General features: G+C 39.9%; 1 protein-coding gene and 1 long non-coding RNA gene across 2 annotated transcripts; both read right to left on the bottom strand.

Annotated features, from left to right (window-relative positions):
* Positions 1-230: 230 nt before the first annotated feature.
* On the bottom strand, positions 231-11996 carry LOC120111581 (cell wall protein IFF6-like). The gene is made up of 4 exons (XM_039128975.1): positions 11676-11996; positions 1241-1450; positions 617-1123; positions 231-424 (listed from the first exon to the last, which is right to left on the bottom strand). The coding sequence occupies exons 1-4, from the start codon at positions 11853-11855 to the stop codon at positions 269-271; spliced, it is 1053 nt and encodes a 350-aa protein (XP_038984903.1). The 5' UTR covers positions 11856-11996; the 3' UTR covers positions 231-268.
* LOC120111582 lies at positions 10870-11667 on the bottom strand. The gene is made up of 2 exons (XR_005512800.1): positions 11387-11667; positions 10870-11259 (listed from the first exon to the last, which is right to left on the bottom strand). It is a non-coding gene; the product is annotated as an uncharacterized LOC120111582 (long non-coding RNA).
* Positions 11997-14541: the final 2545 nt, after the last annotated feature.

Below are 14541 nucleotides of genomic sequence, written 5' to 3'. Positions count from 1 at the left end.
TCCCTAACCTCTATTTGTGACTTTTCTGGAAGTGAGGCACACCAGCGGTTCAAATTTACACAAATGTCATGACACTAATCATATTTATGCTTTCAACAGGGCCAGTCATGTATAAAAGCACTAAAATCTCCAGAAGTCAGACATCATGAAACAACGCTACCAAAATACCAGCATAACAAGACTGCCACAACATTATTCTCAGCTAATCCTGGAATTGGTTCTTAGACAGGAATATAGTAAAGCTAATCCTCTTTGAGGAGGTTCTAGGTCACCTGGAATTGGTTCTTAGAGGAGGGCCTTCTGGACCAGAAGAGCGATTTATGTCCATGTCTTGTAGCTCATTTACAAGTGGGGCCCGTCGTTCCTTCAAAAAGTTGAGTCGGTTTGTCAGCTTCACCAGTGCAGATGATGAAGAGGTGGTTTCCTATGTTAGAAGGAGAATAATTAAATTAAATTAATCATCTCCAGTGAAACAGCTCTCAAATGATATATTAATTTGAAGAATTTCTTAAAAGTTAGAAAAGGACGGTTGACGTACGAGAAAACACAAGTTTATTGAAGTCGTAAAAGATCTCCAGACAAAGTCCTCCAAGTTTTGTAGAATATAGATGCTTACCTCAGGCTTGGAAGATGACTTCTTTGATGATGCAGTGCGGCCAACTGCTGCTGACTCTTCAGAAGAAACATTATTAGCCTTTAGAGAACTTGAACTGTTCAGATTTGCAATGTTTGGCTGTTGCTTCTGAGAGGGCTGCCGATTAGGTAAAGATGGCAAAACCTGTGTTTCTGTCTTCACATTATCAACCTTTGGAAGGGACTTTTTTGAAGCAGTACGGAATCCAGATGTAGTTGACCCTTCAGTGGATGGAATGTTAGCCGACCCTGAAGATATTGAAGAATTCATATTGGACGTATTCATCTGCTGCTTCTGGGAAGGCCGCCTATCTGAGGTAGACACCGAATCTCGTCTTACACTTCTCGCATTTTCAGTGTCTGCTGCAAGCATGGAGCTCATATTTGACGTATTTGTTGATTGCTTCTGGGAAGGCTGTCTATCTGAGGTAGATACTGTATCTCGTCTCAGAGTTTTCACATTTTCACTGTCTGCTGCAAGCATGGAACTCTGTGTACAAAAAACAAAAAAGCATTTTGCTACCATAGCTAGCGAGCACCTTCACTTGAGCAAGTACAGATCCAATGCTAGAGTGAGAGAGTGAGAAAGAGAGAGAGAAAGGCCTACCTCCCCCCTTGATGTGGACTTTGATAAAGTATTGCAGACAATTGTTGTTGGATCCTCAGCACAAGAGATCCTGTTGGGACCTGGAGACATTTTGCTGCTTTGAGTTGTCATATTTACCTGCTGGTTCAGGAGAGGTTGTGTGCTTGGCAAAGAAGGTGAATCCGGTGTTTGTACCTTCACATCCTTGCGGTTCGCCAGGGAATTTGAGTTCTGTTTACAGAAGACAAAGCATGACAGCTTATATTGTCTGAGAAAAACTAGAAAAGGCCTCTTTCACAAGTATACCTACCTCATGTTTAGAAGCATGACAGCTTATATTGTCTGAGAAAAACTAGAAAAGGCCTCTTTCATAAGTATACCTACCTCATCTTTAGAAGCAAACTTTTTCGATGGGGCAAGAGTCCCAAGAGTCTGATAATAAAAGAAGAAGGAAGCACTCAACAAAAATCACACTATTTCAAAGCGGAGAAGAGAATGGGAACTAGTATTCTTTCTTCAAAATATTTCTCTTGCTGAAAACAAAGATACAAACCCCCTTTATATAGGGTACAAGGACCATATGAAGAGTCACACAACATTTCATAAAATTAAATACAAACAAGTGGATGACCCTTCGTTTTCCAAAACATATGACCCTTCGTTTTCCAAAACACCTATTAGTTAAAGCTAGAGAATGGGTGACCCTTTAACGCCCATTAATTAAAGCCCACCAAGTTCCAATAGATTTGAAGTTGAAAGGTTTCCAACAATTCCAATAGTTTTGATTTGAAATTGAACGGTTTCCAACAATCGCCCCCTCAAATCAAAACTGCTTCATGCCCAGCAAGTCTCTTAGCTTCATGAATGTTTCTCCTGATAGTGGCTTAGTAAATATATCTGCTACTTGTTCAGTAGTATTGCAATGCTGGAGCTCTATAGTCTTCTGTTTCACATGATCTCGTAGAAAATAAAACCGAGTATCAATGTGTTTGCTCCTTTCATGATGGACTGGGTTTTTTGCAAGCTGGATAGCTGACTTGTTGTCCACAAATATCACAGTTGGCTCCTCTTGTAAATGATCCAGCTCCTTCAAAATATTTCGTACCCATATTGCTTCACAAACAGTAGATGAAGCTGCTATATACTCTGCCTCACAAGAAGATAGAGCCACAATTTTTTGTTTCTTGGAGGTCCAAGAAAATGCAGTTGTACCAAGATAGAACACATAGCCAGTAGTGCTTTTTCTCTCATCTTGGTCCCCTCCCCAATCACTATCTGAATATCCTACTAATTTTGTATTTTCACCATAAGTATAAAAAAGACCAAGATTAAGTGAGCCTTTGATATACCTTAGTATTCTTTTCGCAGCTAGCCAATGTGACTCCTTTGGTGTCTCCATGTATCGACTCACAAGTCCGACGCCATACATAATATCGGGCCTTGTGATTGTTAAGTACCTCAGGCTTCCAACCAGACTTTTGAAAAGAGTTGAGTCCACAAAACCTCCATTTCCTTCTCTTGATAGTTTCATACCTATAGGTACTGGAGTGTTTACAGAATTGCAATTACTCATCTTGAATTTCTCTAAAATTTCCTTCATGTACTTTGTTTGAGATATAAATATCCCATCTTGCTGTTGCTTTACTTCAATCCCAAGGAAATAGGACATAAGTCCGTTGTCTGTCATCTCGAACTCTTTGAACATTGATAGTTTGAATTCCATAAGCATTTCACTGCTAGTTCCTGTGTATAACAGATCATCAACATATAGGCAAATAATCAAAAATTCACCTTGATGATTTTTCTTCATGTAGACAGCATGCTCATATGGACATTTGGTGAAGCCATTCAGATGAAGATAGCTATCAATACGAGCATTCCAAGCTCTTGGTGCCTGCTTTAAACCATATAATGCCTTTTTCAGGCGGTATACCTTGCTTTCTTCTCCTTCAATTATAAAGCCTTCTGGCTGGTGAACATATACTTCTTCTTCAAGAATACCATATAGAAAAGCTGATTTGACATCAAGTTGATATATTTTCAAATTATGATGAGCAGCAAGTGCAATCAATAATCTCACCGTGTCAAGTCTTGCAACTGGTGCAAAAACCTCTTCGTAGTCGATGCCGTACTTCTGCTTGTAGCCTTTAGCTACTAGTTTCGCCTTGTAACGAGAAACTTCTCCCTCAGCCGTATGTTTGATCTTGTATACCCACTTGACACCAATAGCTTTTTGATTTATTGGAAGTGTTGTCAACTCCCAAGTGTCATTCTTCTGAATAGCATGAATCTCCTCCTCCATTGCTGATCGCCAACATTCTTCTTCTACAGCTTCTTGGAAAGTGAGAGGTTCATGATCAGCATATAAACAGAAGAGGTTGGCCTCTTCATCTTCTTCTCTTTGATTATAAATCTCCGCGAGACTTCTCATTTTGATGGGACTCTGGTGTATGGAAGATCTGTTGCTACTGCTTTCTGTTGAAGATGGTGAGTTTCTTCTAGAAGAGGGTGTGTCATGTTGAGGAGATGGTGGTATACTTGGTGGAACTTGTGTTGGAGTTTCTTCAAGTTCTTCAAACACTTGCTGCTCTTTGGCTTTCTCTTCATCATTCCAGCTCCATGCTTTATCTTCATCAAAGATAACATCTCTACTAACCACTAATTTCTTTGTTAGTGGATTATAGAGCTTGTATGCTTTCGATTCTTCACTATAGCCAAGAAAGATGCATTTCTCACCACGATCATCCAGCTTTTTTCTGTTGGGCTTGGGAACTTGAGAATATGCAATACACCCAAAAATTCTTAGGTGTGCAACAGTTGGTTTGTAGCCGCTCCACGCCTCTTGAGGTGTCATGTGCTTCACACTTTTGGTAGGACATCGGTTCAGCACATATGTTGAGCACGCCACAGCTTCCGCCCAGAATTGCTTTGGCAATCCTCTCTCCTTGAGCATAGTTCTTGTCATATTAAGAATCGTGCGATTCTTTCTTTCAGCGATCCCATTTTGCTGTGGGGTGTATGCCACTGTATATTGATGCTTTATGCCTTCTTTCCTGCAATACTCATTAAATACTTTTGAGGTGTATTCTCCACCTCGATCAGAACGGAGAGTTACAATTTTGTGACCACTTTCTTTTTCTACATGGGCTTTATAATTTTTGAATACATCAAAAGCAGCTGACTTTTCTTTAAGAAAATAAACCCATAATTTTCTGCTGAAGTCGTCAATAAAAGTAATAAAGTATCTATTACCTCCTAGCGACTCAGGTTCAATAGGTCCACATATATCAGTATGGATCAATTGAAGTGGTGCCGTTGCTCTCCATGATTTGCTGCTGGGAAAAGGAAGCCGTGCTTGTTTGCCAAGTATACATACATCACAAGTGTTACTTGGCGGCTCGATCATTAGTAACCCATGCACCATGCTTGATGAAGATAGCAGTTTTAGACCGCTAAAATGAAGATGCCCAAGACGATGATGCCATTTCCATGACTCACTTTCTTTGAGTCCATAGAAGCATTTCTCCGACTTTGTGTTGAGATGAAGTGGGAACATACGATTCTGGGTCATCGGAATATTTGCGATGATTCTTCCACTTGTATCTTTCAAAATGAGAGAGTTGTCTCTCATTTGTATGTTATATCCCTTTTCTACAAGCTGTCCAATGCTAAGAATATTACTTTTCATATTAGGTACATAATACACATCAGAAATATACCCATTCTTACCATCCTTCTGATAGATTTTTATTTTTCCTTTGCCTTCAACTGATAGTTTGGAGGAATCTCCCAAGTTCACCTTTCCGTGGACATCTTTAGTGAGTTCTACAAACAATTCTTTCTTGCCACACATATGATTACTTGCCCCAGAATCAAGATACCAATTTTCATATGAAGTATGTGCATCATCATGTGCAAGAAGTAGGATAGATTCATTACCTACATCATGTGATGCCTCTGCAACATTGGCTTGTTCATCAACTTTGAACCGACAATCCGAGGCGTAGTGTCCAAAATTATTGCAATTATAACATTGGACATTCCTATTGGCTCCATATCCATAGGATCTTCCTCTACCACGGTTACGACCTCGTCCTCGTCCTCGACCTCTAAAACTTTGGTTGCCCTGCTCATTTTGGCTTGATTGTGGAGGAGTACCACACCCTCGGCCTCTGCCTTGACCACGGTTGGAGGTAGATTTTCTTGGATCATTTAGAGTCAGTTTTGACTCTAATGCTTGTTCCAATACAGCTGGATTGGATTTCTTCTGCATCCTTTGCTCATGAACTTGTAGTGAACTCAATAATTCTTCAATTGTAAGTATCTCCAAGTTCTTAGACTCTTCGATAGCTACAACTACATGCTCAAAGTTAGAGGAAAGGGATCGGAGTACCTTTTCGACGACACGAATGTCATCAAGCTTCTCACCATTTCTCTTCAAGCCATTCACAATTATTAGCAATCGTGAAAAATAATCGGACACCGATTCGCCATCCTTCATGTGAAGAGCTTCAAACTCGCCTCGTAATGCTTGGAGGTGAATCCGCTTCACTCGATCATCTCCTTTGAAGATGGAAACTAGAATCTCCCATGCTTCTTTGCTTGTTGTTGCTTCGGCAACCTTTTCGAAGGTAGCTTCGTCCAACCCTTGATAAGAGTATAAACAAAGCTTTTTTATCCTTCTTCCTCTGCTCCCTAATAGCCTTCATATCATCTGCTGTATATGCAGCCTCTTGCTCATTAGTGGCTTCCACAAAACCATTGTTAATGGTTTCCCAAAGATCTTGAGATCCAAACAAAGCTTTCATTTGGATACACCATGAACCATAGTTATCCTTTGATAACTTAGGAACTTGCGGTTGGAAGGAATTCATCATGGCTCTGATACCAATTGATAATAAAAGAAGAAGGAAGCACTCAACAAAAATCACACTATTTCAAAGTGGAGAAGAGAATGGGAACTAGTATTCTTTCTTCAAAATATTTCTCTTGCTGAAAACAAAGATACAAACCCCCTTTATATAGGGTACAAGGACCATATGAAGAGTCACACAACATTTCATAAAATTAAATACAAACAAGTGGATGACCCTTCGTTTTCCAAAACATATGACCCTTCGTTTTCCAAAACACCCATTAGTTAAAGCTAGAGAATGGGTGACCCTTTAACACCCATTAATTAAAGCCCACCAAGTTCCAATAGATTTGAAGTTGAAAGGTTTCCAACAATCCCAATAGTTTTGATTTGAAATTGAACGGTTTCCAACAGAGTCGGCCTCTCCTCAGATGAACAGCTGCCGGTCCCTGAAAATATGGTATTGTCCTAACTAGCCCTCTCTGGTTTTCGGATATATGAAGGGTTCGCATTTGGTGAAGACATACATCTTGTGTTGGTGTCAGCATTTTTTCACATGTTCATCCAGAAGAAACATCCTGCTTCCAGAAAAAGTATACCCTAACTTATGATATCTGTTGCTGGAAATTGGACCCGGGGGCCGCCGCGAAGCCGGGGAAGGAGGAGCTCCGCCGCGGGGAGGGTGGACGGCGGTGCGCCGGCCGGCTGCGTCCTCCTGTGCCCTCCTGGGGGGTGTGAGAGAGCGGAGAGGAGAGTGCGTCCCGTCCGGTCCCGTCCTGCAAAAAAGAAGCCGGTGGCCGGGCTCCCCGGCGCCGGCCCTCCGATGCTTAAGTCAGAGGGGGCAAATATGTGGAGAGAACAAGCCAGAGGGTGAAGAAGATGAAGAGGATATTGTGCTTAATTGTGTCTGTGCTGTTTACTTGTGTTCCGGTCCCTTTCTTTCCTCCCAGGCTCCCTTTTATAGAGGGATTTTATGTTGCCCGGGAGGTGACAGGGAGTTTGTCCTCTTTTGTAATAATTGGGCACGATTTGGCCCATTAATGGCGTAGTGGAATATGAGGCCGAATCAGACCGGAACCAGGGAGTTGTCACGGTCGATCGGACCTGTTGGAGTGGTTGAACCGCCGGCCGTGGTAGGCCCGGGGTCCATGGATGGTAAGCGCATTTATTACCGAATGAACCGGCGGTCAGGGAGAGCCATACGCTTTGATGGTTCAGTGATCCGGAGATCGTCTTGAGCCGTGTTCATTAAATGACTGAGCGCATCAGAGACTTGAGGGGGTCTCATGCATTAATGACAGGTCGTGCCAAATACCTGCGGGGATCCTATGCCTTGACGGCTTGGAGATAGCGGCAGGTTGTAGTGGAGTTGTCAAGTCCCTCAGGGGGTTAGGCAGGGGTTGAACATCTGGTCAAGGCAATCGGCTCGGCAGGGGTGCCGAGCCGAGCTGGTCGCCCAATGGGGCGCCCTGTGGCGGGGTCGCTTCTAATGCTTCTGGTCGGTGCCCTTTGGTCGAGCGCCTTTCTGGTCGGCGTCCTCTGGTCGGCTTTTCTAGCCGAGCATCCCTACTTGGTCGTTGGTTGGTCCGAGCGCCTCTTGGCGCTCCAGTCGGCACTCTTGGGCCGAGCATCTTTTCGGATCGGCGCTCTCTAGCCGAGCACCCCTCTGGTTGGTGCTCTCTGGTCGGCACTCTTTGGCCGAGCGCCTTTCCGGTCGGCGCTTTTTGGCCGAGCGCCTCCGTGGCGGTATGACTTGGGGTTTTTCCCCCAACAATATCTTACAGAGATTAAGGGAGAAAAGAGATTCATACCTTTTTACCGCTTCAAAGTGCACTTTACATTTTAACCACTATCTATGTATTGTTATAAATAAAAATTATTTAAATTGCATATTTATTTACATATTATTCTTTGATTCTTTTAGTGCATTGTTGCAGGAATATGCATATGAACATTTAAATCATGCCTAAGGTAATGAATTAAGATGGCGAGTTTTAGATTTTTTTTTTTTAAATTTAAATTTATGATGAGTTTTTTTTTTATGATAAAATTATGATGAGTTGAGTCTGGTTGATTTGGTCATTCAGTCAGAGTCCAAGTTAAGTCAGTTTGGTAATCTACAGGCAATTAAGTTGGTGCTTTAGTTATGGCATGGGTTATGATAATATGGGAATGACAATGATCTCAACTGCCATGATCGAGAGCTAGCATGGGAAGTGGGTATCCACTTTAAGGAAACACTTAGAAAGTGGGTGCAGGTTTGAGATTCTAGGAAGCTTCCGAAGCAGGTTCGTTACCCTAGGTAGAAAATTCATGCTACTAAGGCTATAAGATTGGAGGATTATGATAATGGTTAGGGTCACTCTTGACACCTTTGTAAGAAAACAGATTTTTATTTTCTTTATAAATAGTTGATCCAAAATAAGGAGTAATAAGAACATTAGTTGATGAAACATATTAAAGAAATTTCTAGGTCCCCTTGACGAAAGATCAATATTAGAGAGAAGAAAAGGCAATCTAATAATTTCAAATGCTAATGTATATTTTTTGGTGCTACCACATGAATACTGTTGTCCTTTAGATTTCCATGTACAAATCTCTAACATACAAAAAATGCCTGTTTGGACCTGTTGTTTTTTCGTTTTGTTTCCCACGTGAAATACTGCATGGACATTAATGTTGGAGATATAGCATTTGCTGGGGAATTCTGCCAGTCTTTGCTTTAATTCTCACCTTTTTCGTTTAGTTCCATAATGGATGATGACTGCCAAAAGCTCTAAAGGTTTTACAAACAATTTAAACAACAAAAGGGTTTCACAATGCATACTTGTTCAGTCTAGTTCAACTGTCTTCTTGGATTTCTGAAAATAAAAATAGAAATCCAAAGTGATACCAAAAGGACCCTAAACTATTAATTAACTTTCCAAATTATTATCATGATCAATTCTTTTTATCATAAGAATTAGACCCCATGAGTGATGGCATTGTGTGGTTACAGGCTGCATGTAATATCTCATTCCCTGCTCCTGTTTTTTGCAAAACTATTTACTTCACACCTTCCGATAGTTACTAGTTAGCTTACTAAAATCAATTGCTCAAGTTTCTCAATCATCGCCTTACCCTAACTTTTTGTTATTATTATGGACATCTCAATGCATGAAATAGTGTTGATAGCATGCAAAACACAAAAAACTTATCAGTCGTTCATAACTTTTATTACATGTAATCATTGTTTTGGCTATGCTAATAACAATCCTTATAATGCAGGAGCGGCTCAATGGATTTGGAGGCCTAAGGCGAACTCACCAATAACAATAATAAATGCATTTGGAAATTATTTGGAGGCCTCAATGCATTTATAGCTAAGAGTCTTTAGGCTTGGGGCCTCAATCTATTTATAGCTAAGAGTTTTTTGGAAGCTTCAATGCATCTATAGCTAAGAGTCTTTAGGCCGGGGCCTTAGGTGACCGCCTCAGTCATCTAAGGATTGAGCCGGCCCTATTATAATGTCATAATCGATCGTTATTTAGCTAAAAATTCAGAAACTTTGCATAACGTTTCTTTACTGTTGCATTATAATGGCTGTCATTAGCAATAGCAGCCCACAAAAAAAATTACGAAGAGCGATTAATCAAGCCCGACAACGAGTTTTTCAACAATCCTTACAAGGATCTCTAGGAACTATGAATAGTTGTTTGAAGCTCTTTCATAGACTGATGTAAAGATCAGTTAGTCCACTTTGACAGCATTTTCTCATCTTCATTACGACAATTCATCTCCAAAACCCCTTCACACATGCACGAGCTAATCGCTGTGCCAGGCGCAGAGAATGCAAATTGTGCATTGAAAGCAACCATGGAGCTGAGCATAAATCATGGAGGTGTTCTAAACTGTGCCCTTCCAACGATACTGACTTTTATCTCACCCCACCTCACTAAGAAAATCTTAGAGCTGATTAAATTTAGTCCAATAGAAAAAAATAAGACGATTAAAACTAGTTTCACAAACTTGTGCTCCATATATATTCTACAGGTGTGATTTCTTGATTGAACAAAAAATTATAACGTATGGACACGTGCTATCTTTACCTCCATCTCTCAGATGAAAACCTGAGATCAGAAAAGAGGCCAAAGAAAAATTTATCATCAATGCCAAGAAGAACTTGAAAAGTTGGATGAAAGGTGGCGTCCTCGAGGATGAGGCGGTAGTGCTTGAGGAGAGGTCGTAAAGCTAATACCAGACATCATGAAACAACTCTGCCAAAATACCAGCATAACAAGACTGCCACAACATTATTCTCAGCTCCATGGACAGGAAGATAGTAAAGTTAATCCTCTTTGAGGAGGTTCTAGATCATCTGGAATTGGTTCTTAAAGGAGGGCCTTCTGGACCAGAAGAGCGATTCATGTCCTTGTCTTGTAGCTCATTTACAAGTTGAGTCGGTTTGTCAGCTTCACCAGTGCAGATGATGAAGAGGTGGTTTCCTATGTTAGAAGGAGAATAATTAAATTAAATCAATCATCTCCCGTGAAACAGCTCTCAAATGATATATTAATTTGAAGAATTTTTTAGAAGTTGTAAAAGGACCTTTGACGTACGAGAAAACACAAGTTTATTCAAGTCGTAAAAGATCTCCAACATAGTCCTCCAAGTTTTGTAGAATATAGATGCTTACCTCAGGCTTGGAAGATGACTTCTTTGATGATGCAGTGCGGCCGACTGATGCTGACTCTTCAGAAGAAACACTATTAGCCTTTAGAGAACTTGAACTGTTCAGATTTGCAATGTTTGCATGGCTGTTGCTTCTGAGAGGGCTGCCTATTAGGTAAAGATGGCAAAACCTGTGTTTCTGTCTTCACATTATCAACCTTTGGAAGGGACTTTTTTGAAGCAGTACGGAATCCAGCTATAGTTGACCCTTCAGTGGATGGAATGTTAGCCGACCCTGAAGATATTGAAGAGTCCATATTTGATGTGTTCATCTGCTGCTTCTGGGAAGGCCGCCTATCTGAGGTAGATACCAAATCTCGTCTTACACTTCTCACATTTTAGTGTCTGCTGCAAGCATGGAGCTCATACTTGATGTATTTGTTGGTTGCTTCTGGGAAGGCTGTCTATCTGAGGTAGATACTGTATCTCGTCTCAGAGTTTTCACATTTTCACTGTCTGCTGCAAGCATGGAACTCTGTGTACAAAAAAAAAAAAGCATGTTGCTACCATAGCTAGCGAGCACCTTCACTCGAGCAAGTACATATAAACTGAAAATCCAATGCTAGAGCGAGAGAGTGAGAAAGAGAGAGTGAAAGGCCTACCTCCCCCCTTGATGCGGACTTCGATAAAGTATTGCAGACAATTGTTGTTGGATCCTCAGTACAAGAGATCCTGCTGGGACCTGGAGATATTTTGCTGCTTTGAGTTGTCATATTTACCTGCTGGTTCAGGAGAGGTTGTGCGCTTGGCAAAGAAGGTGAATCCGGTGTTTGTACCTTCACATCCTTGAGGTTCGCCAGGGAAACTGAGTTCTGTTTACAGAAGAAAAAGCATTACAGCTTATATTGTCTGAGAAAAACTAGAGAAGGCCTCTTTCATAAGTATACCTACCTCATCTTTAGAAGCAAACTTTTTCGATGGGGCAAGAGTCCCAAGAGTTGGTCTCTCCTCAGATGAACAGCTGCCGGTCCCTGAAGATATGGTATTGTCCTGACCAGCCCTCTCTGGTTTTCGGATATATGAAGGGTTCGCATTTGGTGAAGACAGTAAATCTTGTGTTGGTGTCAGCATTTTTTTGCTTTCTCTTCCAGAAGAAACATCCTGCTTCCAGAAAAAGTATACCCTAACTTATGATATCTTACAGAGATTAAGGGAGAAAAGAGATTCATACCTCTTTACTGCTTCAAAGTGCACTTCACTTTTTAACCACTATCTATGTATTTTTATAAATAAAAATTATTTAAATTGCATGTTTATTTACATATTATTCTTTGATTCTTTTAGTACATTGTTGCAGGAATACACATATGTTATATGAACATTTAAATCAGACACTGCATGCCTAAGGTAATGTATTAAGATGGTGAGTTTTAGATTTTTTTTTTTAAATTTAAATTTATGATGACTTTTTTTTTGGTGATAAAATTTATGATGAGTTGAGTCTGGTTGATTTGGTCATTCAGTCAGAGTCCAAGTCAAGTCAGTTTGGTAAACTACAAGAATTTAAGTTGGTGCTTTAGTCGTGGCATGGGTTATGGTAATATGGGAATGACAAAAATCTCAACTGCCATAATCGAGAGCTAGCATGGGAAGTGGGTATTCACTTTAAGGAAACACTCAGGAAGTGGGTGCAGGTTTGAGATTCTAGGAAGCTTCCGAAGCAGGTTCGTTGCCCTAGGTAGAAAATTCATGCTACTAAGGCTAAGATTGGAGGATTATGATAATGGTTCGGGTCACTTTGACACCTTTGTAAGAAATCATATTCTTATTTTCTTTATAAATAGTTTACGCAAAATAAGGAGTAATAAGAACATTAGTTGATAGAACATATTAAAGAAATTTCTACGTCCCCTTGACGAAAGATCAATATCAGAGAGAAGAAAAGGCAATCTAATAATTTCAAATGCTAATGTATTTTTTTTTGGTGCTACCACATGAATAGTGCTGTCCTTCAGACTTCGATGTACAAATCTCTAATACAAAAAAGGCCTGTTTGGACCTGTTGTTTTTTCGTTTTGTTTCCCCACAAGTGAAATACTGCATGGAGATTAATGTTGGAGATATAGCATTTGCTGGGGAATTCTGACAGTCTTTGCTTTAATTCTCACTTTTTTCGTTTAGTTCCGTAATGGATGATGACTGCCAAAAGCTTTAAAGGTTTTACAAACAATTTAAACAACAAAAGGGTTTCACAAAGCATACTTGTTCAGTCTAGTTCAACTGTCTTCTTGGATTACTGAAAATAAAAATAGAAATTCAAAGTGATACCAAAAGGACCCTAAACTATTAATTAACTTTCCAAATTATTATCATGATCAATTCTTTTTATCATAAGAATTAGACCCCATGAGTGATGGCATTGTGTGGTTACAGGCTGCATGTAATATCCCATTCCCTGCTCCTGTTTTTCGCAAAACTATTTACTTCACACCTTCTGAGAGTTACTAGTTAGCTTACTAAAATCAATTGCTCAAGTTACTCAACCATCGCCTTACCCTAACTTTTCATTATTATTATGGATATCTCAATGCATGAAAGTGTTGATAGCATGCAAAACACAAAAAACTTATAATAACAACCCTTTGTTACAGGTAATCATTGTTTTGGCGGTGCTAATAACAGCCCTTATAATGTTATAACCGACCATTATTTAGCTAAAAATTCAGAAACTTTGTTTAACGTTACTTTACTGTTGCATTATAATGGCTGTCATTAGCAATAGCAGCCCACAAAAAAAATTATGAAGAGCGATTAATCAAGCCCGACAACAAGTTTTTCAACTAGCCTTACAAAGAGCTCTAGGAACTATGAATAGTTGTTTAAAGCTCTTTCATAGACTGATGTAAAGATTAGTTAGTCCACCATATTTTTCTTTGCAGAAAAATAATGAGATGGCTCCATGTTCTCTGATTCATCATTTATATTCTGATCTAGGAGCAATACCAAAGTGTTTCAAAAAAAGGTTACCTTGACTTAGGTCTGCCTTCGGCCTAGATGAGTCTCTATCGCTATGCTCTTTGTTATGTTATGCCAGGCACCTAAATTCTGTAGCAGGGGAATCAAGTTTCCATGTTGTTCCTTCGAGGAAATCTAGCTCGTGAGGATATATCAATGATTACTGCATGTGACGAGTTATTGCTTACAACATGAACCCCACCTTTTTTTCTTCCTCCACACTAAAAAACTTCAATAGTTCAAAATAATTACTGTAGCCTAAGGAAAAAGTAAAAAAAAGATAAGAAATGCCATCAGACCAGAAATTAATGCATAGAGAGCACAAGGAGAAAATATGGTCATTGATAAGGAAATGTAAAATCAAGTGCACAAAGAGAGAAAAACTTACCCTTTTTCTTTATCTGGAGTATACAGAAGCTTACTGCACGATTCACACAAAGAAGCATCGCCTTTTTGCGGCTGATTATTAAGCTGCCCACGAAGATCAGCAAGTTTCTGATTCAAGTTAATGATATCTGCTTCAGCAAAAGCGACTTCTTCTAGATCTGCCCTGGTCTTTATCACGAATATAAACTATAAATCCAGAGCAAGATTTAGCTATTGTTTATTAAAAATAATTGCTAATCCTGTATGAAACTAACCTTGCTATCCATAGCAGATGCATATGATATATTCCCAGGTCTCATGTTCATCAGTCCAGACTCCAAGGATGCCCTCAGATCTCTCTCCTTTTGCAACTGTTCTCGCAATCTTTCCACCTGTTCCCTCAAAATAGAACATGCGTCAATAAATTATGGACATA

Source organism: Phoenix dactylifera, chromosome 8 (genome assembly GCF_009389715.1).
Source record: "Phoenix dactylifera cultivar Barhee BC4 chromosome 8, palm_55x_up_171113_PBpolish2nd_filt_p, whole genome shotgun sequence".
Classification (NCBI taxonomy): Eukaryota; Viridiplantae; Streptophyta; class Magnoliopsida; order Arecales; family Arecaceae; genus Phoenix; species Phoenix dactylifera.
The sequence above is the reverse complement of the archived record's forward strand: the minus strand, read 5'-3'. Positions and strand labels throughout refer to the sequence as shown.